This window comes from Suillus clintonianus (genome assembly GCF_016758775.1).
Source record: "Suillus clintonianus strain FC179 chromosome Unknown DEU56scaffold_129, whole genome shotgun sequence".
NCBI lineage: Eukaryota > Fungi > Basidiomycota > Agaricomycetes > Boletales > Suillaceae > Suillus > Suillus clintonianus.
Genome location: NW_024539353.1, coordinates 11439 through 38533, shown reverse-complemented (window position 1 = coordinate 38533; position 27095 = coordinate 11439). Strand labels below are relative to the sequence as shown.

Sequence of the window (27095 nt, the reverse complement as noted above, 5' to 3'; positions counted from 1 at the left end):
CCTTCGAGGCTCTCCTACATGAGACTATATTCGTGAAGCTATTAACGACGTGCAGCCCAATATTAGCTCGCTCCTGTCGGTTATGTTGACTTGCCTGCCTGCCTGAAGTCGGGTTTCATGGCCTTCAATAGTGAAGTTGCATCTGTATGTTTTGGCATCGTACAAATCCTTGTTAATTTCTGTGATTCGCAATATAAGCATTTAGTATCTCCACCATCGCCTCGGTCTCTGGCCTGAGACTAGCCCAAAGACTGTTGACGGTATGCACCGAGTTCCACCCAATCAATTTGGCTCGTTTCGCACGTGCACGGGAGTTCGATCCGAGATAGGCGCCCTATGAATGATCGTTTCATCAGTAGTCCACGGACAATGAACACGATCAAAGACCTGCCCCAAAATACTTCATCAACTGTTCCTCTGTGAAAACGTAGGCCAGTACCGACGACACCGCCCAGTTTCTGTCGATGCCAGTTTCGATGAGACCAGGGATTTGTTGAGAGTAGGGATTCTGGACGCCGAGTCTGACCAATGATGTGTTCGCGATGCCGTATATCGTCGAAGTCGAAGGAAAAATGACAGATGTCCGAACGTTACCTGTTATGTTACGAGACATTAACAACAGATGTGTTGGGTAAGACGCGATGTTACCTTTTCGACCAGCAGCAACGACTTCGATGTCGACTTCACGATCAGGTTGCGTCTTGGGTAGCGACTCTGGCATGTTCTGTCAGCTTTTCGAAATCTTTGTTGGAGCCAACAGCTACAACTCCGACGCTGTTGAGCGATACAACCTTCGCGGGAGAGCAAATGAGAGCAGTTATATGAAATGAATTGGCTCTAGGGTAATTCAATAATGCAGACAGAATGGACCCGCAATGTGCCCTGCAATGGCCAGTCAGCATTGAGTCGGAATACGGTCAGCAAGAACTTACCAGTTCCACCTGTGATGAAAATGCGCGTCTTCTCGGATGTGGGTATGATCGTGGCATGGGCGGACGGACGAGAGCTTGTGTGATGTGGGGAATATTGATTGCTCCGAGTCTTGGATGTTCATAATGGATGGGCATCAGTACTAGTATCAGGCTGTATCAGGCTTGCGTTGGACACTTTTTGAAACTCCGCGAATCTGCAAATGTAATCGAGCACGAGTCCACAACATCATTTACCCTTGAAGCATATCCACCCTCAAAGCATCCTTGGACCTCCTCAGAGCGAATGACACACTGTTTGCATCATAGTTTCTAGGTCTCTCAAAATCTACTACATCTGCTATACAATGCGTACTCCACGTTCGGTTTTTCCCAACGCTTTTCGGGAGTAAATGCTTCCAAAGGCACATATGTTCCAGAAGAAGTGCTGCAAGCAGGTGCACTCTACCGTGAATGTGCAGTTGTCAACCTGCAGACACCGAGCCCTGCGATGGTAGATGCTGTCGATGTGCAGGTGCCGGATGATTGGGAGCTGGTGTGCGTGCATCTTGGTTAGGTGGTGGCGGAGTGGAGGAGTGGAAGAAACTCAACCTGTCAGGCGATGGGAAGACTGGGTGTGATGATGGGCCGTCGGTTGATACCCCGAGTAGTTAGGTGTGGGTGAGTCATTATTCAAATTCGCACTTTGCGCTGAGTCTGTGAATATCGATACCGTTCTGACTTCGTCGCGTCATGATCAATACTATGCGCACTCGCTCATTTCTATCCTGGTCTTACAGTGATTCACGCATCTGCGCACAAGAAATCGTGAACGGGACATCCACGCTAGGGTAGTCCTCCTCACAACATCTATACTAGGCTCTTCCCACTCTACATCAACACCGCCAGGTTTCGCCGCCCTTCTGTTCGTACTTGACCCACAACCGACTGAGCACATCTACGCCACAAGCTACGTGACGGAGATCGAATTTGGAGAAGACCTTGGTCCACGGTGTTCGGTATTCGGCATCAGGCGAACTTCTTGCGATTGCAACAGATGCAGACATCGAAATTCATGATCCTGGCAGGATGAAACATGTTGTCTGCTTCAAGGGTCACGCAGGATGGAACGCCTCACTCTCGTGGACGCCCGATGGCACACGCTTTCTCTCAGCGGTCGATGCAAGCGATCCCACCATACGGGAGTGGGATACATCCACTTGGGAGCAGGTCAGTCGTCCCTGGATGCGTCACAATGATGCTATCACTGCCATTGCGATTAATTTTTGCTGGTACGCTCGTCGCTTCCGTATCCGAGGACAAGCATGTTCACCTCTGGCGGCTCTCGGATCGACAAATCATCGCCGTTTTCCAGCACTCAGCTGAGCTGAGATGTGTTGCTTTCTCCATGGACGGCACATCCTTAGTGGAGGTGATGATAACATGATCTCAGAGTGCGAAGTACCCAGGGACACTTGGCCAGAGGAAGCTCCGAATAAACCGGTATCAAAGGTATGCTTCCATCCTTGATTCTGATAACGCAATTTGAGCATGCTTTGCGACGCAGAACTGCACCGTCAATGCAACCGCCTGCAATGCATGTATTGCGGGAGACTTGTCTGCCGTTGAATAGTTCTTCACGCAAGAGATTAACGTTATCTCAAATTGACGGATACTCAGACTGGTTACGAGTCCACTGGCAAGCGGGTGAATGACAGCTCTGCGCAGACTGCCTATATATTCTGTAGCAGTACGACGCTGCTGTTGAAACATTTAGAAGCAACGCTACTGATAACGGAATAGTGAAGCAAAGGATGGCATTTCTACTGCAATACCCCGGCACTGAGTCGACGTCGTGGAGGCCGATGGTAGGAAAACCAGCACGCTTCTCCATCAACAGTAGCAACAACTTATATTCCTACATGAAACATCAAGACTGAGCAATGCGTACTTTTTTCTTTACATCAGTGTCGAGCCAGGCGTTCAACCCGTTGTCTGGCAGTTTCCTGACGACTTCATGAATGCTGTCCATCCATCCGAAACCAACTCAGGCAGAGCTTCGACTGCTTGGCATCGATATTCGGGTAATGGTATATATGCGCGAAGCAGGCTTAAACTGTCTGTGGCATGGTGATTAATGTCTGTTGGCAGCAGGGTGTCCCCGAGACATGGAGTTCTTCCCAAACTCGCATTGTATAAATAATCCATGAGACAGATCTCGGGCGAGAATGGTCGACGCATGCATCGAGAGCTCGTTGGTAAACGTTAGACGGTCTTGCTCCGGTTTTCTTTTCTGGTGCAACACGCAGCAGAGGTCCGCGCATAAGTCAAGAGAGAATGATAGCACCCACACTTCCTTGAGAAAGGGCGGCGGTGTTAAATTATAGCAATGCATACAAAAGAAAGAATCCCTCATATAAGCACTATCAGCCAGATTCGGTTGGAGAGCCGAGACGTACCGACTGCGATGGGGAGGCGTGTGGTATGAAAAGGGACAGTTCTAAAGGTAGCAGAAAGGCGTATAATCTGGTAGAAGCACGCAAGAAATCATCATAAGGGACGAGGAAATAGATTAATGACGACCATCCGTGTATTCAGGAGACATACAACAAATGAAGAGCAAGAAGCGAGTCCAGAGTCCAGCTTGTCTGAGCATTATGTCAGGACGTGAGGGAGTTGACGTTGAAGCGGCGGCGATATCACCGACAGCAGGTGCGGTAGACGAATCGGATACAGCTGGGTGTGGTTGTGAAGATGACTGGGTCTGAGTCGCACCATTGGATTGCTGCGTGACACTGGGCTTGGGAGGCCGTAAACCCGTTTTCCGTTTCTCTCTCGCTGAAGCATTCCTCTGCACAATGTCAGGTCGAGTGGAATATCTGGGAAGGAGAGAGAACTTACACGTTGTCCCTGTGCATACGGAACCTCAACAACTGCTGGGCTGCGCCCGCGCAACTCTATGCCTTCGCCACTCTGTCCGTGCCGCTTCAAAAGTTTTTGAGCCCAGTCGAGAGGAGAGGACGGTGATGCTTCATGTACATTGGAGGGGCTGCGGTGAAATAAGCGGCTAAGAAGCGTGCTTACTTCCGGTGTTGAGGACGAGTGGAGGTGGCCTCGTGGAGAGAACTGAGACCACGGAGGTCAGGATAAAACTCGAAGTTGATAGTAACAACGTACACGAGAATTATCTGGTGGGACATTAAAAAAGCCCGGGGGTACCCGATGGGCAAGTTGACGTCGTTGGGCAGAATGTCGTGTAGCATGGTTCTAGAGTGTACAGGTTTGAACTTAATGAAATCTGTTTATGAAGAGGGTGTCACGTACACGGAGTGCCGACTCGTTGGCCTGACAGAGCGCGTTCAGTGGTGAGAATGTAATGAATGCCTGTCGACTCACCTTTGGATCCAACAGAAGTTCGTTGAGGCCAGCGTCTTTAAGAATGGTAGCAACATCCCATGTGTACGTATTGGTGTCATCGCAGCCAGTTGTTAGTAGTTTTCCATCCGCGGAAAACGATACGCATTCAACTATATCTGCATGCTGGAGTGGAGGACTGATGGGCTCGCCGTTGTCGAGGTCCCACAATCGCGCTGTCCGGTCGTATAATGCGCTTGCGAGGATGCGGCCATTTGGGGATATTGCAATGGCATGAACAGAGGAAGTGTGATCGAGAACTGCGTTCTGCTTCCAAGTTTTTGTATTCCATGTCCGAATCAAGCAATCGGAAGACCCGGAGATGAGCGTTTTTCCATCCGCGGTCCAAGCCAGGCACAACACCCAAAATGTGTGTCCCTTGAGAGTTGCGACAAGCTCGCCTGTATTCGCATCCCAGATTTTAATCGAGGACTTGTTTTCATCTGGCCTATCAATTCCAGCAGTTGCAATCATGGTGGTGTCTGGCGAATAGATGGCTGTGTCCACTTCTAGACGTCCTGTGTTGATTGGCCCGGTTTCCAGGATTGTCTCTCCGCTCTCCACATCCCACTGCCTCGCTGTCCCATTGTGAGATCCACTCAGTACTCGCTGACCATCTCGACTCCAACAAACAGACCACACTGGCTGTGTGTGCCCCGTCCATTTTGCGATGACCTTGCCTGTCTCGATGCTCCACAACCTCACTCCACCGTCACTACTCCCGCTAACCACTTTCTTCCCATCCGGAGACAACGCTATACTGTACACTCCACTGTCTCCGTCCCGCCAGTCTTCTCCTATCTGTTTCCCGCTCTCCAAGTTCCATACCCGCAGCGAGCCATCATTTGAACAAGTGATAATCCGCCGTCCGTCAAGTAAGTGTATGGCTCCGCGGACCCCCTCGGTGTGTCCTTCAAATTTCTGGCGAGGCGTTATTGCTGATATCTCTTTCTTTTTAGTGGTTGGTGAAGACATTCCAGAATTTCAACTACCGAGTGCAGCGCCGTCTCAGCTTTCACCCACAAAATTCCAAATTCATCACTTACCGAGGACAACAGCGACGGGCGGATAGTAGGGGATAATGGGCGTTTCGGTCAAGTCAGAGTTGAGTTCATCGCTTATTGGTACGTTTGTCATGCTGTATCCTCGTGTTCGCCTTATATGCAGCATAGGCTGTGCAGTTGAAGCGCCCAAAAATGCATCTGCCACTCCGTAATCCCTATTGCTGTTGGATGGAACACAAGTTAGCATTGCAGTTGTACCTGCGCGTGTTCACGCGGAGTCCCAAAGATGCAAGGTGAATGGCTTGGCGTCAAGCTGTGTCCAATTCATCCCAAGAAATCTCGCAGCCTCCTACCTAGGCATCGTACACCATCGGCTACTTGGACTCAATCGTATTCTACACATCGTCAATCCGTTGGAAGACGGCTGCTACTCGTCTCCGTCAGATCCAATGAACTCCTCCTTAGTCACGGTGTTGCCTCGAGGCGCGCTGCCAGTAGTAGCGACTGATGCCAATACATATCAGCGCTGTTCGATTTATATCTATTGTATCTACCCTATTCGATTTATATCCACCTCTACGTTGCTTGTTTTCACTGGGAAGCTTCAGTCCTCACCGTTGTCACTCCATTAAGACAACTTCGTCGCTATATGACTTGTGCAGGTAAAATATAATGCAACAGCTCGAAAATATTTTGCAGGACAAGGGACTCTGATAAAACTTTAAAAGGGCGAGTTGCCACCTGCAAATAGTGATAGAGATCGATCAACGTTTTCCCAACACGCCGTCACACATCAATGAGAAGAATGTCTCCGTGCCGGTCTCCAGTAAATGCCCGTATGCACGGGTTATTTCAAAGCAAAGCCTTCCAATTTGGCGTCAGCTAGGCATACGGACTCGACAGGACAGAGGCCTCACCAGATGGCGTGGAGCTGATATTTCAGAGCAGGCTGAGATCAATGAAATCTTGAACCATTGGCAGGTTACCTTCTTCCCTTGGTTCAAAACCTTCGTTGTTGTGGAGGACAGATATGTCGTCATGTTGTGAAATGAACTCGGTGTTAGCCTCGCCTGGCTTATCATGCGATGTGAGCTATGGGCATAGGTGTCAACTCTGCGTGTTTTGGTGTCGTGCTGGGCAGCCCATTCGGAATGCGTGACGGATCAACGAAGATTTCCCGACGCTGGTCTGTAGGATGCACGTTGTCAATGCAGGTATGAGGCTAAAGAAAAGTTGATACCTTTATCACCAGGATTCTGAACCTTAGTGGTCTCTTGTGTCAACCTGAAGAATGGCACTTCACGGTTATTCCGACTCGCCGAGGACAAATCTGAATGGTTCGTCAGTGGTGGTGGGCTGAATCTCCGGGTTTTCACCAAAAGAGACAGATTGAGCAGCTCGCTATCTACGGCTGAGACGAGTTTCAATGCAAGAGGTAGATCCTTATCTAGATTGCCATGTTGCCGAAAAGCTTAACGACGATCTTGAATTCTTGTTGTTCATGTCATATCGAGTCCGTCATCGATCAAGGCAGGAGCGTGACATTCACGCTTGAGCTCGAGCGTATGTCTCGAATTCTATGTCTTCAACAGTACTCACTGCGGAAACGAGATTTTAGTCAGACCCGATTAGTGTAGGGTTAGATCATATACGCGGAATATAAACAGATGTCGTGTACAATGCAAATCCCTCGGCGCTAGACTAGCGAGAGGTACACAGTGCTGACTCTAATCCGACCCCACATACATCAGTTGTGCGGAGGTGGATTTGTTGTCCTCGGACCTAAACCGACAGCGGGATCAAATCTGAAAACAGGATTCGCACATCCGGATTATATCTGCATACATATTACAAGTAGATCTAATTAGACTCTGCAAAGAATATACACGAGGTCCATATGCTTCCTAGGATTCGCCATGCGCTTGCTCGTAGCTTCTCGCTTGCTCTTCCCTTCGTTCTCTTGACCCCGCATCCACGATGTATGGATCTCAAGCCTCACAGAGACGCCCTAGCGGTGCCCCCATGTATCCTAACCAACACCGCGTTAGCCAAGACCGCCAGTCTCAAATGAGTGGTACGCACCAATTTGGCCAGCCTCATCCTGCGCCATCCCCGCTCGACTCGCTCAGCGACTTGCCGCAGCATGATGAGTACTTCAGTGGACCGCGTGCAATGGTAAACTGTCAGAATCAACCAACGCAAACACGGAAAACTCACACATTAGTATTAGCAGGGGGAAGATGATGTAAATGAGAACATGGGAAGACCGGAAACCCCATTCATCCCCAGGAACAATGAGCATCGCACACCTTCCCTAGGCCTGTCCATGCATGGGGTCAATAATTATAAGAACCCCCAGCCAGCTGGAACACCATACCTCGGTCATGGAAACTCGCACACTCCGTTCTCGTCAGGCAGTGAACCACGCTCCCGCTCGCAATCCTTGGCGCCAGGTGCAGGCCATGACCCTGACTATAATCAGTTTGCACGACCCTATCAACCACACGCGGGAACATACCCATACCAACGCAGCGGTTTGCTTTTTCAGGACCATATCGGAGATATGCCATACCAGGGTCCACAGGGTGGGGCTGCAAATGCCAGTGATTTTCAGTATCTGTCCGAAAACATGCAACAGTTTTTGAGTAACTTTACGACCTCAAACAATGCACTTACTGCACAAGTGCAATCACTGCAAAACGAAATGCAGGATCTTAAGGGAGAGATAGCGCAGTTGAAGGAGGAGCATGAATTGGGCAAGGCCACCGGAAACAAGAAAATGAGTGCAAGGAACATCTCGAATGACCATCCCAAGTTAAAAGTCAGCTTTTCACGCGTATCTTCAGAGGAGTAACAACTGACCGTTATTCTCGCAGATGATCATTCATCCCATGTTTCCAGATCTGTGCAACATCTCCCGGTCTTTAAGTAAATCAGCCCGAGCCAAGCTCTTGAATAACGTGAAGCCGTTAGAAACTGGAAAGGCATACCAGGAAGTTGACATGAAAAAGATATGGTACCCGGATTGGAAGGGTAACGTTGATGACGAGGTTAACACAGCGTTCATTAAAGAAGTTGTTGATCGAGTCTGGGATAATGAAAAGGTGAGTCCGAACAATTGAAGAACATAACATACGGACTTACTAAGTCAACACAGCGATTGCGCGAAGATCCAAACTCAAAATCCGAGATACTAGATGCCGACTATGACCGCCAGTTGATAACCGATTGCACGAAGGCGTATTTCCGCAATATCCACAAGCAGTTTCTTGAGCATCACAATGATGATAAGGCTAGAAAAGCAACGGAACACAAGAATCAAGGACGGCGGCGTTCACGTTGTCAGACGGTTAGTGTTCCAGAAATATCAAACTCGGTATGATATCTGACTGACCTCAGGCTACCAAAACTCGGCGAAAAGCAGCGGAGGCCTTTGGGAAGGAATCTGGTCATCCTGGTGTCCTGGCAATGATTGACACGGATTTCGCATCAGATGTGCTGTCCTATGGCTCAGACGCTGACCTTTCAGAAGACACCCTCAAAAGACGAAGGGATGCTGACGTGGGAAAGGGCGTGTTCATGGTAGAGGGTGCGCAATGGAGAAGCCCCGATGTGAGCTTTGATGTTAATATTTGAATATACAACTGACCTTTTTAAAAAAAAAGTACGTGGCCTTTGGGCGCTGGTTGTCGTTCAAGAAGTCGAAGGTCAATAAAGGTCCTGATGAACCTAACGAAGAGGCGCCGGCACCCAAACACCGCAAAGTTGTCAAGAAGAAAGTCATCAAATCGACTTTCGATCTTGCACCGAGTAAGATGCGCAGCGAACCTCCAGTCTCGGCCAAAAAGACCATTCCCTTCCGATCGATGGTTTCTGAGAAGTGGCTGAAGAAAAATCCAGGTATCGTGTTGCTAGACGGCGGAGAGTGGCTGTCCAGTTTCTATGGTGGGTTGAAGGAGGGTGATATCCACAAGGATGACGCGAGGTTTCTGAAGGAGCTCGACGAGTGGCACAAGAAGGATGAGTCGAGCAGTGACGAAGAGGATCTCCCTGTCGCAGGCCCGTCCACCGGCAATTAGTCTTAGCAGCAGGGAGAAAAGATTTTGACGAACCGTTTTCTTGACAAACACAAAATTTTGTCGCTATTACTGTATTTTGTTAGCAGCGAGTCAACTTCTGCAGATGCGTATCAAGTACTTACCTTTGAAATATCAATTGTCGCCCACACCTTTGTCTTGCTCTCGCCGACGGACACAGTCATCATAGCAAGCTGGCCCGTCACCCAGTCTGGGTCAATGAGATGCGGTAGTTGAGTGTCGCGGTCCAAATATTCGCCCAACTCCCAAAGGCGTACATCCACGACTGAACTGTTGAATGGTCAGTGAATAAAGCAGGCTGTAAGTCAAACTTGTAACATACAACTTGTCCCATGGAGATGGCTCTGCACGCCAAGCTTTGAGCCAGCGCATTCGTGCGAACCACATACGATTTCCTTGTCCACGCAAATTCTGCTCAAACTGAAAAATCTCCAATATCTCACCATAAGCATGACGGGGTGAACCATTGTTTGGAATGACGACATGAACAAAAGACGAACGATTAGATCCTGTTGTCCGAGAGGCATAATAGCGCTTCCCACGAAGGACAACGTAGTCGAAAAATATGGCTTGCCAGTTGAGAGGAAGGCTATGAGATAGAAGCGGGCGATCCATGCGGCAGTGAACTGGCGTGAGGGGGAAATGAAGACAAAGAGTCTCAGCAAGAAGTCGGTAGGTATCGGTAGACAGGTCTTTCAGGTGGTGGCGAGGGCTGAGCATGTACACTTGATCCGCTAATGCACATGTATGTCAGACAGTGAAACGAGGATAATTTAAAACTAACCATCGGCGACGACATCGTCAAGGTCTTTTGATAGCGCCGCTAACCCGGCTACCGTGCCTCGTTCTTCGTTGGATGCTTTGATCATAATGTCGGCAACCGCGCTTGGGAGCGAGTCCTTTGGACGTTGGACAAGAGTGTAAGTCTGTAGTAATCGTAAGCAAGTGAACATTAGTGCAGCGCTACATAACATACCATACGGTTAGTTTGGCAAGTACGCTGGAACTCGCGGAAAAATGTCGTCTCGAGTTCGCCGTTTCCGTGGTTATTCGTTTTGTAGGATTTGAGTACTTTGTTGAGGCGTTCAAAGAGGAAGGTCCAAAAGTCGTGCAAAGGGCCAAAATTACGCGCGCATTCACTGACATGAGTTGCGTAGTGATGATTAGGCTTGATGGAACTTGATCCGTACAGCTGGCAAGTCGTAACGAATCAGAAACTCTCCAAATGTGTGAATTTTACTCACATGAATGAGTCCGTAAGTATATTCACGGAGGAGCCTATCAACGTCGTTGATATCTTGGTCAGATATTTGATGTCGGACAATGATGCGAAGCGCAGCGCTAAGCTTGAGGAAGTTTTCAGGATCGTCTGGATGTAGGCAGAACTTAGTGTTAGTACTGTCGTCAGTAATGTCAAAGCCTTCGTTTGCTGGAGCAGTAGGAGCGGGCGGAGGGGCAGGAGCAGGGTGAATTTCTCCTTCGGTGAGATCGTCAACCATCTGTGTCGTAGCTTTGCGCTTACGGGTTGCCTTGAATATAATCAACTTTATGACTTCAAAATGCAGCAAATAATAAACATACCTTGAGCGCAGCTGCTCGCGCCTTTTTCTCTGCGGAAATTCTAGCTTTCTCTGCCTGCTTAGCAGCAGCAGCACGAAGCTTCTCTTGGTTCCTGGCCTCTGCTTCCTGCAGTTTCAGACCGGCAATGCGTGCCTTCTCTGCCTCATAAGCATCCTTCCCGTGTTTCTTCGCATCAGCTAGAGCCTTTCTATTGTCAGCATTACAGGTAGCTTTGACTGTCTTCTCTGCTTCAAGCTTCTCGATGGCGGCCACACGTTGATGGAGTATCTGATCACTGGCATCTGAAGGCGTGCACGCGGCCCATAATTGAGGTATCTAGAATACAATAGTTTAGACTTTAATATTAATGCAGACGTCACTCACGATAATGGGTCCATACACGGTCGAGAGCAATAACCACTGATCGGCTGTTAGGGATCCCCCAGACGGCATGCCGATATCTGTTGGTAGTTTGCCACATGCTCCTGGTACTATAAACTGCGAATTTGTTAGATGATGAATGCATTAAAAGACTAGAACATACGTCTGCAAGCATCTCGTGGAATGCGTCGAGCTCGTGATTTGGGCGTAGAATTTTACTCTGTACCCAGATATTATAGAAATGCGTCTTGACGAGACCTGATTGTAATATTAATTTGTGTCGTAGCTAGCGATGGCCCGTGTCACTTACCTAGAAACAGATTATGCATCGGATCGATAACGATCTGCTCGACTAAGTTGAAGTATGGTAATCGGGAGAGTTGAGAATATCGTGTAGCGAAGTCCTTGACAAAATTCTTGCGCGTGCTGGCTGTTGGAAGATTTCGGTAACGGTCACCTAGCTCACGCTGTTCCTCGTTTGTCCGCGGGCGGAATGCTCCTTCTTGAAAGGCAGCCGGTGTGGTTTTGTCGCTCAGAGTGATCCAACAGAGGGTGCAGAAATTAGTATGTGAATGGGAAGCAAACCCACCCACTTTATGAGCAGCAGGTTTGTCGCATACGACAGCAACTAGAATTACGCGGACAAGTCTCCCTAACGTTCGGATGAGGGTCAGAACAATGATGTAGTAGTAATAATGCACATACCATGAGGAGAAGACTCCGTCGGAACCCTGATACCAAACTTCCACAAGCGCAAGAGATCCGATACGATAGGACGAAGAAAGCGTTGAATCTAGTCTGGATTTTGTTCCTTCAGACCAGGAAGTATACTCGTACACATAAGATTCGATGTACGATATCTATAGATTATTAGTAGATCAGACTCAGTTGAATGAATCGCACTTACCGATACTCTGGGGGAAGATTACAAACCGAGAATGACGTTGGAGCTGAAGAGTGAGATGGTGCGATGTTGCTGCGGATGTATGAAAACCTACAAGCACGATTTGTTAGCAACTAGAGATACCTACATGCTCTATATACGTACCAGTCCAACCCAAGATTGACGCCGATACGAAGCTCGTTGTCTGGACCGTTCTTTTCATGAGGAAGGTTTGAGAAGAACAATTTACCATTCGGATCCTTGAGTTTGGTGCGGCACACTGCGCCATCAAAAATATCGGTGTATTGTCCTGCAGCGCGAGGTTTCATGCGCCACCCATCCAGTAGTGCCTCTAAGCCGGGTATCTTCAATAGAGATTTCAGCTGTTCAGAAAGCGGAAGATAAGGATATTTTATCACTGGGGACTTGACTGCTCGTTGGTTACCCCGCAGAGTGTGTTCTGGCAGGAAAAGATCATCGAGGCAGATCGGACAGGTATCCACGGTATGCAGCGAACCCGCAGGAGGGAAAACTTCACGGCAAGATGGGCAGACGGGAAGAGTGTAGATAGTCTTATCCACACCAAGTACCCGATTGCTGGATTGAAGCGTTATGAAAGGAGTGTCGATGGCCGGTGCAATCGAGAGTAAAATGCAAGCCAATATCGCAAGGAGTGCGTTGCACGCAACTCGTGGAAGGTGAAACTGGAGGTAAAGCCATGAGACGAGTGCATATATCACTAGCAGATGGTGAGGGAGGTGCGAAAGATCCGTGTGGTCTTCTGAAAAGTAGTCTTCGTCAGGAAAGAAGGGATCAGGGTCGTCCTCCCCTGGTTCTGCCTGTATAGGCGCACGGTCGTCTTCTTCATCGGGTACATTAAAGCATCCATCTCCATCGAAATCCTGTATCTCCTCTTCGTCATCAAGATCAGCTTGTTCTCTTTGCATTTCCTCCACGGTCTTCTCAAGTTGCCGTTCAAAAGTGTGTTGCGCGGGGTCAAGAGGAAGTTGGTGCGCGTCATGAGCCGTAAGGCGCCGGGAGCCAGCAGCTGTCGCATTGTTATATGCGTCAAAGTGCTCGACAGCCGCAATAAGAGCCTCGGGACTGCGCATATTAGGACCAAGGTTGGGCAAGGGGCTGCCTGGTGTTGGGATACCTAGATCTGCATCAGTAAGAACCCCATAATCCAAGACGGCATCCTCCAAAGGATCGTGAAACTCCGGAGACAAGGGAGGGAGAGGTTCGTGTAATGGAACCGAAAATCCTCGAGGAACTCGCCCAACATCCTGTGATATGACGTGTTGCCCAACTCGCCGGGTAAAGTTGGCCTGATCAGCAAGAGTTCGTTGACGTAAATCAGAGCGCTCATGTGAGCGAAATACGTGAGATGGAACAAGAACGCCGTTGCAGTTTGTAACTTTGCAGTAGCAGCGTACGAGGGGTGGCATGTTGGTCAATCTTCGGTACAGGGTTCGGAGGCGTATGTGTTTGACTTAGGGAATCGGACGCGTTTTGATGTGTCACGTGAGCTTTGCATTCTACTTTACACAGATTTATGAGCAGGTACTACATAGAGCTACCTGCGACGCCTTGAAATTAGGAACGAATCACAGTTGAGCTTTGCTGGTGCGCTGGAAATTTGTAAGTACTAATAGTAAGGATAAACAAAAGAAAGAGTACCACATTCATGGCCTCGTAGAAGCAGGTGAAGGCTACAGGAGTCTGCACCTCCTGCTCTGGATCCACATCATAATCTGATTCGGGTTCGGTCACGCTCTCGTCAACGATGTCGACCAGTTGCTCAGTACTGCTAACGAGCACTTGATCAGCACACTTCTTAAATATGTGCTATTCAGCGAGACACGAACGAATACAACTGAGAAAAACTCACGATATCTTCAGCAGTCGGCTCCGATTCAGGTTCTGTCACACTATCGTCCACTACCGGAGGACCTCCCTTGACAACGTCCGATAAAAATGATTGATATTGCTTGAAATGTATTTAGTAAGAGAAATCAATATAACTACTATGCAAACGCTTACAGTTTTCTGGGTCTTTAACCAATCATCAAGCACTCCCGGCGTCTCGGTGTGCGTGTCGCTGGTGTTGGGACCCTCTACAATACCAGCTTGTGAGCTTAGCTGCTGGAGAGGCTTTCTGATAGATATTTCAACGGTCTGCAAAGAAAATTAGTTGACATCAGTTGAGTTGCACAAGGGACTTACTATGGGACCTGGTGTTCTACACTCAAACGTGAATTTAAATGCTTTCACCTCCACGGGCAGCTCTAGCTTGATTGCGTTGCGGGCCGCCATAGCGTGAGTAGTAAGTGCAAGCTGTAACGCGGGACTTAGACGAATTTTCGAAAAACTTACTTTGCTCCAAGCACGGCCTAAACAGACGTCGAAATATTGACTATGCGGTGTTGATTAGTGGTAGAATAGCAGATATTTGAAGAGTATAAACGGGATTCGAATAGACGTGTTGGCGATGTTGGAAAAGTGTCTGTTTACATGTGTTGCTTCGGACCGAGCGAACAAAATTTGCTACACGTCGGATTTACATCTGATTACAAGGGTAGGTACGTTTAGAGTCGTTTTACACACGCTGTCTTCCTCTGTTTAGGATCTGGCTAAAATCTCGTTTCCGCAGTGAGTGTTCATTCTGAATCGCGCAATTGAGCATCATGTACATCATGATCATGGGCGTCCATACCACTCGGAATTACTCGGCGGGATCAAACGTTATTACTATATGGAGGCAATAGCCACCGAACCGCAAGCTTATTATGGTCATCGACTTTACAACACAACATCATAACGATGTCCCAACACTACCACCGGACGTAGACAAAGTGCTCCCAGAGCGCCCACAGCTTGATTCCCGCCAAACTGTGCCCCCACCTACATCTTCCTCCTGCCAGAAGCGCAAGCACGCCAAGGCACATAAACCAAAATCTAGCCCAAGCTCATAGCTCTCTCTCCTCCCTTTTACATCCTCCAAAGCTACGAAACATGTCCGTCGGTCTGTGCTTACCCTTATTCAAGATCTCGTCGTTCCTTCGCCAACCAGCTCCATTAACCTGAGTCCTAAATCTCCGCAACTGGCCCTCGCAGATCCACATGAAATTCTAGCCTCCTGCGCCCAGTCCTGTTCTGCGAAGAACCTATCACTGTCTACGCTTCTTCAAAAGTCGGCTGTGACAGGTCATACCCCCATATATTGGGCTATCGCCAACTATCGCCCCCCTCTCCTTGATGCTTTGCTCAGGCATGCCTCTCCATTAACGCCTGCAACACTAAGCGACATGAGGAAGGCATGTTTGGTAGCGAGTAATAAGGTGTTATTTCAGAGCCTCAGACTCAGTGTGGGCTTGTGCGCGAGTGGGTTAAGGAGTGGTGAGTCTTGAGTTGAGTAGTTGGATTGGGGCTGATGCTTTTGGGTTAATAGCTACTGATGGACTGCTTCTTGGTCAGCGCCCACCAGATGAAGTGCGTATTGAAGTGGGCCCTGATGGTGCTTTTGCTGCAACATTGGATATCACGATGTGGCAGAAACGTATACGGGCAGTTGGAAGTGTGAGTGTGGAGTTTATTGCGTCTGGTGAATACTCCGCTCCTGCTCCTGCTACTTCCTTATTTCTGCTATGATTTTTGCTCCAGTTTTTATCATCTTCTTTGCCAAAGAAAAACCCAACTAACGCTCTATGCCTTTCAGGCCGCATATTCGCCCTAACCTTCTTCATCACCGATCGTCCCCAACCCAACTCCAAGTCCCCCAAGTCCAAAAGAGCTGTAGGGCCATTGCACATCTCACTCTCCCTCCTCGATCACAGCCTACCGACCTATGTGGATGCCGTAGTAATCATTGACCGACCTCCTCCCCTCCCTTCTCCAGGGCCTTCCCCACGTTCACCAAGAAAGAAGGGCCTGGACCCGCTAAAAGGGCACATCCACAGCGCAAGTTTCTCAAGCGGAGATAAAGGCTATGGCTTTGAGAACGGAGTGGGGTTTCGGGATTGTAAAGCGGAGAAGTGGGACTTCAACTATGATGGACAAGCACACGCGCGTTCGCCTTCTCCTCCTTCCTCACCTATCTCTCCGGGCCATGCGGCGTCCTCTGGTGCACATACACAGAAACATGCGCAGACGCTGCTTCCACCTCCTGCGCACCCCCACCGCGCGCTGATACAAAGTTTTTCATCTCCTTCGCTCAAGCAGTTGTCGTCGTCCTCTTCTTCCCAAACGTTAACATCTGTATTGGATACGGTCGCAGTTCACGCGCCTAAGAAGCAGCTTGTGAAGCTGAAGAATGCCTCGTTGGGTACGAATGGGCGTGCACCGGTGGTGCTCCGCTTTTGTGCGGGCGAGGCTATGCTTGCCTGTAATGTGAGGAATAATGGAGGTGAGATTTCTTTTCGATACTGCGTTTTTTTCTTTTTCCTGCGACGAAGAATAGAACCTTGTTTTGAATGGATATTGGTCGTATATTCATCACACATGGAACAAACTGACGTCTCTCCAGATCCACATGCCCTACCATGTCCTACCGCCAAACCTGTCACCTGGTCAGAACATGGCACGTGGTATGTCTCATCGATTGTAGTACCGCTTGGAGAACAAGATGGGGGCGGGTTAATGTTTGAGTGAGTTTTTCAACGTGCCTTACTCTCCGCGCGCCCTCTCCCAGAATCCAATGGCAGACCGGGGGGCTGAAGTGATAGACGCTAACGTCTGTTTGCAGCACATCCCCGCATATCGCGCCTGATGGCAGTTTACGAGCACGGCTAGAGGCGAAGTTGGTGAAGACTGAGGAGAGAGGGAAGGAGTGTATTATTTGTTAGTGTGGTGCAGGATTCGGTGATACTGGGGAATGGACTTTGTTGGTGTGGTGGTTTGGCTGTTACACTGATAGTATTGTTGTACTCAGACTGACGGTATGCTGATCTTTTAAGATGTTGACGGACAGTGGCTGAATTTGTATGCTTGGATCGCGACTAAGAATCCAGGAACCAGATCAATATTTTCTAGCAATCGTAGTACTTTCTCTTCCAACATTCATGACACGTACAAGATGTCGATGGTAAGAACTTAGAAGCACCTGGGCCTGGTGTAGGCAAAGATCAACTCCAAACACGACGGAACTTCAAGTTTGACAAGGTGCTTAGTTCGGATGCTAGCTAGTAGTCATGAGTTGCGCATGAAAAAGATGAAACAGAGGAAGTTTGAATCCTCTGACGCGAGACGTATTGCTTCATATACAGTCAAAGGTGTCACTCACGAGCTAATCTTGCGCTCTCCAAAGGAAATATCACAATGCTGGTCACCGTGACGAGACGGCTACCGAAAAATGCACCGTGTACGTGTACACATCTCGGCGTGAAGGTAACCATAGCCTGGCTATTCACAGCCGGGAATTGCTGCGACAGAATTCCAGGAAAGTCTGTTCCACGAAAGATATTGCCGATTTAGTCCGTCTGTCGTACAGTAGTACTCAAGCATTGGAATTTTGCGTTTGCCTCGCGGTATTGGTCTGCATGTTTCAAGTTACAGGTCGAGTGAAATAGCACAACGACAATCTCTGTTCGAAAACCTCAGCATGGTGCCCACTCACACGGGAGCAAAATGATGTTGTTCAAATCGCACATAGGAGTGATATAGCATATGAACAACACCTGTCAGGATGTGAAGGCACAGAGAATGTATGAGTTTTGTGACCACTCTTAACCTCGCGCATATCTCGTAGTGGTGCGCCAACATTGCTGTACTCTATGATTCCGGTACCTGTCACCAGTCCGGTAAGCGTAAGCATACCACGTTTCTACCGAAGGAAGATTGTGGGATGCTGGAGGATTGCTTCAAAGGAGATCGAGAAAACAAGCGATCACATACCCTTGGCTTTCTGCTTCTTTTTCTTCTCGTGTTGAGCTCCTCAGGGGCTGGTGGGACATCATCGAGCAGGTTCGGCATGGTCGCGTAATTGAATGCCTCGTCCTCATCTCCAGTTTGGGGTTTGCCCCAAACTGTGGACTTGATCCGTTTGCGCTTCTTCTGCCTGGCCTGACCCATGACTACAATTGTATCATCTGAAACAGGGTTGTCGCTGATCGGGAGGAATGAACGGGATTTCTACTTGTCCAAGGATAGTGGTTCCGTCAGGCACTTCTGCCGAAGCCACGGTAGAGACAGGCGTCGCTAGTTGTGTTGAGACAAAGCCCAAGGAGACGCTGGATTGGAAGATTGTCTGAGAACCGATTTTCATAATCATAATAATGTGATGGAGATAAGAAATGTGCGAATGCAAGGACTGGCTTACCTGTGGTTGGTTGGTGCAATGACGAGGGTTCGATGTATCCGTGTCACAAGGTCATGAAATTTCTTCCTATTGGCCGATATAGTTGGCGCTGAACTCTGAAAAGGATGATCGCATCATAAAGTATGCAGGATCTGTCCTGTGATTTGGAGGGGAAAGGAAAGAAGAGAAGGCAAAGATGATTTCGACATACCGAATACACCAATCGGCAATCTGATACTGCTTATCAGGTACTGAAAGTCTTGCGCCTTTGAGGCATGTTATGTGTTTAACAGTCCAGCGACAATAAACATTGAAGTCTCGTTGAAGCTACAGAATATCACACTCTGCGCCATGGAAGACCGGAGTGGCAAATGCATTCTTGGGCGCTTCAACTGCACAGCCTATGCTATATATATAAGCTGTGAAGCGAACACGAGGATACAGCATGTCAAATGTACCAAGAAGTGGTGAACTCAACTCTGACTTGACCGAAACGCCCATTATCCCCTACTAACCACCCGTCGCTGTTGTCCTCGGTGAGTAATGAATGTTTAAATTTGATGGGTGGAAGCTGAGACGGCGCTGCACTTGACAGTCGAAATTCTAGAATATGTCTTCACCCACCACTAAGAAGAAAGAGACATCAGCAATAACACCTCGCCAGAAATTTGAAGGACACACCGGTTGGGTCTACGGAGCCATACACCTACTTGACGGACAGCGGATCATTACTTGTTCATATGACGGCTCGCTGTGGGTATGGAACTTGGAGAGCGGGAAACAGATAGGAGAAGACTGGCGGGACGGAGACAGTGGAGTGAACAGTATAGCGTTGTCTCCGGATGGGAAGAAAGTGGTTAGCGGGAGTAGTGACGGTGGAGTGAGGTTGTGGAGCATCGAGACAGGCAAGGTCATCGCAAAATGGATGGGGCACACACAGCGAGTGTGGTCTGTCTGTTGGAGTCGAGATGGTCAGCGAGTAGTGAGCGGGTGTGAAGATGGGACTGTGAGGCAGTGGGATGTGGAGAGCGGAGAGACAATCCTGGAACCCGGGCCAATCAACACAGGGCATCTACATGCATATATGTTCGCAGCCATCTATTCGCCAGACACCACCAGGATTGCAACTGGTGGATTTGATAAGCCTGATGATAACGAGTCCTTGATTAAAATCTGGGATGCCAAGACAGGCGAGCTTGTCGCAACTCTCAAAGGACACACAGGTCGGGTGTTGTGCCTGGCTTGGACTGTGAATGGAAAAACGCTCATCTCCGGGTCTTCCGATTCCTCGATTCGGACATGGAATACAAAAACTTGGAAGCAGATCGCACTTCTCGATCACACTTCCTCTGTTAATGGCATTGCAATATCCCCAAATGGCCGCATCCTCGCAAGCGCATCGTTCGACTGGACAGCGCGATTGTGGAACCTTGACAACGGCCAGCCCATTAGTTCTCCACTCCAGCATGCACGTGGAATTATCTGCGTCTCGTTTTCCGCGGATGGAAAGCTACTAACAACTGGCTCCATGGATAATAACGCATACACATGGGATGTTGCTACCATTCTTAAAGAAGCTGGCCTCGACGAACTTCTATTGGATCCAAAGGTGAGTCGACAGGCATTCATTACATCCTCATCACTGAACGCGCTCTGTCAGGCCAACAAGTCGGCACTCCGTGTATGTGACATTTTCGTAAAAGATTTCGTTGCATTCAAATCTATACACTCTAGAACAATGCTACACGACATCACGCCCAACGACGTCAACCTGCCCAGCGGGTACCCCCGGGCTTTTTTGATGTCCCACCAGATCATTCTCATGTACGTTGTTACTGTCACTTCGAGTTTTATCCTGACCTCCGTGGTCTCAGTTCTCTCCACGAGGCCGCCTCCACTCCTCCTCAGCACCGCAAGGAAGCACACTTCTTGGCCGCTTATTCCACCGCAGCCCCTCTGATGCACATGATACCTCACCGTCTTCTCCTTTCGACTGGGCTCAAAACCTTTTGAAACGGCACGGACAGAGTGGTGAAGGTATAGAGTTGCACGGGCGCAACCCAGCAGTTGTCGAGGTCCCGTATGCAAAGGGAAAACGTGTAAGTGTTCTCTTCCTCCCAAATATTCCACTCGACCTGACATTGTGCAGAGGAATGCTTCAGCGAGAGAGAAACGGAAAACGGGCTCACGGCCTTTCAAGCCCAATGCCACGCAGCAATCCAATGGTGCGACTCAGACCCAGCCATCTCTGCAACCACAGGCACCTGTCTCCAATTCGTCTACCGCACCTGATGTCGGTGTCGGTTATACAACCACAGCTTCAACGTCAACAATCTTGCGCCCTCATGCAACGATAAGACACGCTGGACGCTGGACTCGCTTCCGGCTCTTCATTTGTTGTCTGTCTCCTGAATACACGGATGGCCGTCATTAATCTATCATTTCCTCGTCGTCTATGATGGTTTCTTGAGTGCTTCTACCAGATCATACGCTTTTCTGCTACATTTAAACCTAACTGTCCTTTTTCATACCACACGCCTCGTCATCTCCGTCTGCGATGTATAACACACTGAAGCCATGGGGTCTAACTTACATCTCTACAAAATGCATTGCAGTCGGTACGTCTCGGCTCTCGATTTGAATCTGGCTGATAGTACTTATGTGAAGGAATTTTTCTTTTGTATGTGTTCCATTTCAATACCGCTGCCTTTTCTCAAAGAAGTGCACGTGGGTGCTATTATTTTCTCTTGACTTATGCACAGAGCTCTGCTTCGTGTTGCACCAGAGAAGACCGTTTAACGTTTACCAACGAGCTCTCAACGCATGGGTTGATCATCCTCACCCGAGATCTGTCTCACGGATCATTGAATGTCATTCGCTAGATAATGCGATCTTGGGAAGAACTCCATGTCTCTGGGACACCCTGCTGCCAACGGACATTCACCAAGCCAGGGACAGTTCAAGCCGGCTTCGCGCATATACCGTTACTTCAATTTGCGGTGCTGGTAAGAAGTTATTTGTCCCAAAGTGCATCACCAGGATCACCTTCGAATATAACTGCATGTTCGCGGATAGCCACGACCAAAGCTCAGTCCCAGCCCAAGCGACAAGCCTCATGGCAAATTCTCTGTGAAACACGAGGATTGCAACGCGAAAGATGAGTCGATGATAGAGAAGGCGGAAGACAAGGGGCGATTATATTTGATAGGGTGTGTTGGATATGCATACATCAAAATACGGGAGATCGGCATTTACAAAGTTTCAAATGATTATGCCAATGTTTCGTTATTCTGATCCTCCGATGAGTACATAGCTGTCAGTTGATGGTATTAACCCAGATAGAAGGTGAACGCACACACTTTCCCCGAACTTGCTTTGTAAACTCAACCGCCATCCGTGGGTCTGCCTCACCAGCGGTGTCATTTTTGGCTTTTTCAAGAATCGTTACAGTAAGGTTCCGTACCAGGACCAACTTCAAGGACTTTATCTATGGGGAGAAGATTTGCCTAATGTCACGATTTGCATCCATGAGATTCACTCAGCGCATATTTGAACTGAGCCGAACCTTATCCACGATACTGATGTAAATTGAGCCTGAGTGATACTCTACGAGAAATGTGAGCGTACTTTTGAGCAATCTGTGAATTCTTCACAATCCCAGAGCATGGGAGGGAGGGCGTCTGCCATCTGATATATCGGGCTTGCGATCCACAAGTGGCAATTGAATGTCGGGCTGATTCTGATTCTTTCGTAGAAACGTTCATCAGAGATGAGATGTTGGATAGACATTCTAGTCCTGCTGCAATTGGGAAAAGGACGGCCGTGATATGTTGGACTTGATGGTATAGGGAAGCTGATCCTACGAGATCGAAGTATGTTCAGTTATCGCCATCGGAATCTGGAGAGATGGGACTGATCTGTGCGCGCATGATGTAGCGGTGGAAGTTGGTGATTTGTTTTCCTGGGTCTAACTTGCACAAATCGCGGGAGTCGTGTTCGTCGACGAGACGGTTTGCGGCTGATTGCATGAGGGATATGTCGAGTCCGTGAGAGGCGAAACAATATATGTAGTGGCTGTGTTTGCAGTTGAAGCAGGCGGAGACATTGGGAGATGGGGGATCAGGCTAGGACGCAGATTGTTGGGGTGACGACAGTTCAGGATGGATACGTAGCAGAGCTCAAGTTTGGGAGATGTGTTGTGAAGTGTCCCGCGGATGAGTCCTCCTCGGATGATGAACTTCAGGAAGGAGAATGAAAGGCGGCAGGTCACCAAATATTGTAGCGCAGATAAAGACTTGGCGCACGAAGGAAGCCTTGAAGGCACGTAGTAATTACTCAAGCCCATGCCACTACAACCCCCTCATTCAGCATGGAAGATACGTCAAGGAGTCTTCATCAGAGCGGTTGTAGTGATGCAGCCGATACATGTATAGGTAGTACAAGGTAAATCGGATCGACGAGCCCAGAAAGACGAAACACATGGCTTCAGTGCCTCGTATATCGCAGACGGAGATGAGGAGACGTGTGGAATGAAAAAGGACAGTTCTAAACATAGCAGAAAGGCGTGAAATCTGGTAGAAGCACGCGAGAAATTATCATACGGGACGAGGCGATAGATCAATGACGACCATCCGTGTATTCAGGAGACAGACAACCAAGGAAGAGCCAGAAACGAGTCCATAGTCCAGCGTGTCTTATCGTTGCATGAGGGCGCAAGGTTGTTGACGTTGAAGCTGCGGCGGTATCACCGACAGTATGTGTGGTAGACAAATTGGAGACAGGTGCCTGTGGTTGCGAAGATGGCTGGGTCTGAGTCGCACCATTGGATTGCTGCGGGGCATTGGGCTTGGGAGGCCGTGGGCTTCCCATAGTAATGCGTAATGGTTTCGTTTTCCGTTTCGCTCTTGCTGAAGCAATCCTCTGCATCATGTCAAATCGAGTCAAACATCTGGGAAGGAGAAAAAACATACACGTTGTCCCGGTGCATGTGGGACCTCAAGAACTGCTGGGCTGCGCCCGCGCAACTCTATGCCCTCGCCACTCTGTCCGCGCCGTTTGAAAAGGTTTTGAGCCCAATCGAGAGGAGAGGACGGTGATACTTCATGTGCATCGGAGGGGCTGCGGTGAAATAAGCGGCCAAGGAATGTGCTTTCTTGCGGTGCTGAGGAGGAGTGGAGTCGGCTTCGTACAGAGAACTGAGACTATGGAAGTCAGGATGAAACTCGAAGTGATGGTAACAACGTACACGAGAATGATCTGGTGGGACATCAAAAAAGCCCGGGGGTACCCGATGGGCAGGTTGACGTCGTTGGGCGTGATGTCGTGTAGCATTTTCCTAGAGTTTGTAGGTTTGAACGCAATGAAATCTGTTAGAGGGTGTCACGTACACGGAGTGCCGACTTGTTGGCCTGACAGAGCGCGTTCAGAGATGAGGATGTCATGAATGCCTGTCGACTCACCTTTGGATCCAATAGAAGTTCGTCAAGGCCAGCGTCTTTAAGAATGGTAGCCCCATCCCATGAGTACGTTTTCTTGTCATCGCAGCCAGTTGTTAGTATTTTTCCATTCGCAGAAAACGAGACGCAGAAAACCGCATTTGGATGCTGGAGTGGAGAACTGATGGGCTGGCCGTTGTCGAGGTCCCACAATTGCGTCGTCTCGTCGTTTGATGCGCTTGCGAGGATGCGGCCATTCGGGGATATTACAATGCCATTAACAGTGGAAGTGTGCGCATCGAGAACTGCGATCTGCTTCCAAGTTTTTGTATTCCATGTCCGAATCGAGTTATCGGCTGACCCGGAGATGAGCGTTTTTCCATTCCCGGTCCAAGCCAGGCACGACACCATGTTCGTGTGTCCTTTGAGAGTTGCGACAAGCTTAAGCTCGCCTGTCTTGGCATCCCAGATTTTAATCGAGGACTCGAGCTCGTAATCATCTCGGCTATCATCTCCACCAGTTGCAATCCTGGTGGTGCCTGGCGAATAGATGGCTGCGAACACTCGTGCATGTCCTGTCTTGATTGGCCCGAGTTCCAGGATTGTCTCTCCGCTCTCCACATCCCACGGCCTCACAGTCCCATCATCAGATCCACTGAGTACTCGCTGACCATCTCGACTCCAACAGACAGACCACACTGCCTGTGTGTGCCCCGTCCATTTCGCGATGACCTTGCCTGTCTCGATGCTCCACAACCTCACTCCACCGTCGTCACTCCCGCTAACCACTTTCTTCCCATCCGGAGACAACGTTATACTAAACACTCCACTCTTTCCGTCCCGCCAGTCTTCTCCTATCTGTTTCCCGCTCTCCAAGTTCCATACCCGCAATGAGCCATCATTTGAACAAGTAATGATCCGCTTTCCGTCAAGTAGGTGTATGGCACCGTTGACGAAATCGGCGTGTCCTTCGAATTTTTGGCGAGGCGTTATTGCTGATATCTCTTTCTTTTTAGTGGTAGGCGAAGACATTCCAGAATTTCAACTATCGAGTGCAGCGCTGTCTCAGCTTTCGCCCACCAAATTCAAAATCCATCACTTACCGAGGACAACAGCGACGGGCGGATAGTAGGGGATAATGGGCGTTTCGGTCAAGTCAGAGTTGAGTTCACCGCTTCCTGGTACGTTTGACATGCATTATTCTCGTGTTCACAGCTTATATACAGCATGGGCTGTGCAGCTAAAGCGCCCAAGCCTCATTTGTCAGTGTCCACCAGGTTCAATACCCACGAAGTCTCGCTCCATGACTAGCTAGTTCTCAACAACTACATAAGACCTGGGCTGTTCGCTGTGAAGTGTTCTCGTGCATCCTCGATGGCTGCTGCTGTTCCATAGGAAGATGGGCTAGCATTCCGGTGAGTTGCGTGGCCTATGTGCTAGTGCCCGTTATCTAATTGGCTCTGGCACATTCCCTCATAGTTCACTGCTTTTTTGCTTCCTCGTCAGACATTTATGTTGGAACTATTCACAATCGGATCCCTCTGAGTCGTCTTCTGCTTACAGAACCATTTCACGAAAAAGGCGAAGGAACATTCCCAGCTACGCGCTTCGTTCTTCTCCTCCACTTCTGTCGGATGCTGCCCGTATGCGCCACTGGAACTTGTGATTCTGAATTGATAAGTTCTGTTTCGAACGTCGAGGAGTTGGTTCAAATATGATAGTACCTAACCACCCCACAGATGCCTCAGTCTTTTCCATTTCATCTCGCATCTTCAGCTCCACAGGTTTCACGTCTCCGCAGCTCTGGTTCTAGTACGTGTCTTGTTAGATGGGTTGACGTGCATGCTGACGTTAGGGTTCCTAACTCGGCTTCAGGCTTGATCAATCCAACCACCGACTCCTTATCTGAGGAAGGCCCCACCGGGTAGGAGTGGAACTTGAGGCGCAGTGAGTAGATATTGCTCACCAATCTTAATATGCTGCTCACACCTCGACTTGATTTCAGTCCTTGATTGATTTGCTCGTGCCCTATGGCACTTATATTCAGTCACGTCGATATCGATCCGCATGTGCAGCTCCGCAGGATGAATGATCACGGAACCTAATTCACGACGTTTACCTTGGCAAGGTAAATTTCATGGTTTAAATCGACTTAATAGTGGGAGGATCCTGAGTACGGCTCCCACGCTATCCTTTGCCTTCTTGAGTCCGAAAAATTCAACGCTCAGCTCTTCTACGTGCCATGATGTTCAATGCTGGAATTAGTTGTCTTAAGAAGGCATCAGGAGAAGTTGAATTGACAACAGACAAAGATAAAGTGGCCTCAGTCATGGTGGCACGCGCGGTGTCTTCCTTCTTCCAATAAACATCATTAGTACCAAGTCGTGGCGACAGTGGCATCGGGAAGGACCTTCGAGGCTCTCCTACATGAGACTATATTCGTGAAGCTATTAATGACGTGCAGCCCAATATTAACTCGCTCCTGTCGGTTATGTTGACTTGCCTGCCTGCCTGAAGCGTGGCCTTCAATAGTGAAGTTGCATCTGTATGTTTTGGCATCGTACAAATCCTTGTTAATTTCTGTGATTCGCAATATAAGCATTTAGTATCTCCACCATCGCCTCGGTCTCTGGCCTGAGACTAGCCCAAAGACTGTTGACGGTATGCACCGAGTTCCACCCAATCAATTTGGCTCGTTCCGCACGTGCACGGGAGTTCGATCCGAGATAGGCGCCCTATGAATGATCGTTTCATCAGTAGTCCACGGACAACGAACACGATCAAAGACCTGCCCCGAAATACTTCATCAACTATTCCTCCGTGAAAACTGTAGGCCAGACTTCTGCCCAGCTTCATCTCACACAACAAGCCTACGATAATGTCCTAGATCCTGCCTATATGATGTTCTCCATTTGCGCCGAAACAGAAGCCCTTGCAACCATGGTCTGTTTCACCTGACCCTTTCATGGCAGCGTTGAAAACGATGATTTATTAAGTCGCTACGTCATTGATGTGGATGTTGGGTCATAGATTCAGCCCTTTACCGACGACACCGCCCAGTTCTGTCGATGCCAGCTTTGATGAGACCAAGGATTTGTTGAGAGTAGGAATTCTGGAC

The 27095-nt window shown here is 48.9% G+C and overlaps 7 protein-coding genes across 7 annotated transcripts; 2 read left to right on the top strand and 5 right to left on the bottom strand.

Moving 5' to 3' along the window:
- Positions 1-379: 379 nt before the first annotated feature.
- On the bottom strand, positions 380-721 carry DEU56DRAFT_918304 (uncharacterized protein; the record flags this gene model as incomplete). Its single annotated transcript, XM_041358097.1, has 2 exons — positions 380-594; positions 649-721. 2 exons carry the CDS (start codon positions 719-721, stop codon positions 380-382), a joined length of 288 nt encoding a protein of 95 aa, XP_041202738.1.
- A 7234-nt stretch (positions 722-7955) lies between these two features.
- DEU56DRAFT_746835 (uncharacterized protein) lies at positions 7956-9405 on the top strand (the record flags this gene model as incomplete). The annotated part of the gene is made up of 5 exons (XM_041349232.1): positions 7956-8147; positions 8203-8430; positions 8475-8681; positions 8726-8899; positions 8992-9405. The coding sequence occupies 5 exons, from the start codon at positions 7956-7958 to the stop codon at positions 9403-9405; spliced, it is 1215 nt and encodes a 404-aa protein (XP_041202737.1).
- A 79-nt stretch (positions 9406-9484) lies between these two features.
- DEU56DRAFT_927653 (uncharacterized protein) lies at positions 9485-13695 on the bottom strand (the record flags this gene model as incomplete). Its single annotated transcript, XM_041358623.1, has 13 exons — positions 9485-9502; positions 9555-9693; positions 9746-10157; positions 10208-10349; positions 10400-10615; positions 10668-10952; positions 11005-11319; positions 11368-11481; positions 11528-11622; positions 11675-12016; positions 12070-12157; positions 12298-12358; positions 12413-13695. 13 exons carry the CDS (start codon positions 13693-13695, stop codon positions 9485-9487), a joined length of 3510 nt encoding a protein of 1169 aa, XP_041202736.1.
- Positions 13696-15030: 1335 nt separating this feature from the next.
- DEU56DRAFT_834812 (uncharacterized protein) lies at positions 15031-17218 on the top strand (the record flags this gene model as incomplete). The annotated part of the gene is made up of 6 exons (XM_041354722.1): positions 15031-15141; positions 15223-15646; positions 15699-15851; positions 15966-16652; positions 16773-16893; positions 16992-17218. Coding segments are annotated over 6 exons (1596 nt in total), but the record flags the coding sequence as incomplete, so codon positions are not given.
- Positions 17219-17520: 302 nt separating this feature from the next.
- Positions 17521-18919, bottom strand: DEU56DRAFT_904693 (uncharacterized protein; the record flags this gene model as incomplete). Its single annotated transcript, XM_041356680.1, has 9 exons — positions 17521-17667; positions 17734-17780; positions 17862-17922; positions 18062-18103; positions 18140-18307; positions 18381-18474; positions 18564-18629; positions 18754-18808; positions 18886-18919. The coding sequence occupies 9 exons, from the start codon at positions 18917-18919 to the stop codon at positions 17521-17523; spliced, it is 714 nt and encodes a 237-aa protein (XP_041202734.1).
- A 2996-nt stretch (positions 18920-21915) lies between these two features.
- Positions 21916-22437, bottom strand: DEU56DRAFT_834759 (uncharacterized protein). The gene is made up of 3 exons (XM_041354721.1): positions 22170-22437; positions 22108-22120; positions 21916-22048 (listed from the first exon to the last, which is right to left on the bottom strand). Exons 1-3 carry the CDS (start codon positions 22304-22306, stop codon positions 21977-21979), a joined length of 222 nt encoding a protein of 73 aa, XP_041202733.1. The 5' UTR covers positions 22307-22437; the 3' UTR covers positions 21916-21976.
- A 4113-nt stretch (positions 22438-26550) lies between these two features.
- Positions 26551-26712, bottom strand: DEU56DRAFT_746826 (uncharacterized protein; the record flags this gene model as incomplete). Its single annotated transcript, XM_041349231.1, has 1 exon — positions 26551-26712. A coding segment is annotated over one exon (162 nt), but the record flags the coding sequence as incomplete, so codon positions are not given.
- Positions 26713-27095: the final 383 nt, after the last annotated feature.

Coding starts and splice junctions, on each gene's coding strand:
- DEU56DRAFT_834759 (XM_041354721.1), bottom strand. CDS start 22,306: ATGAACGTTTCTACGAAAGAATCAGAATCAGCCCGACATTCAATTGCC.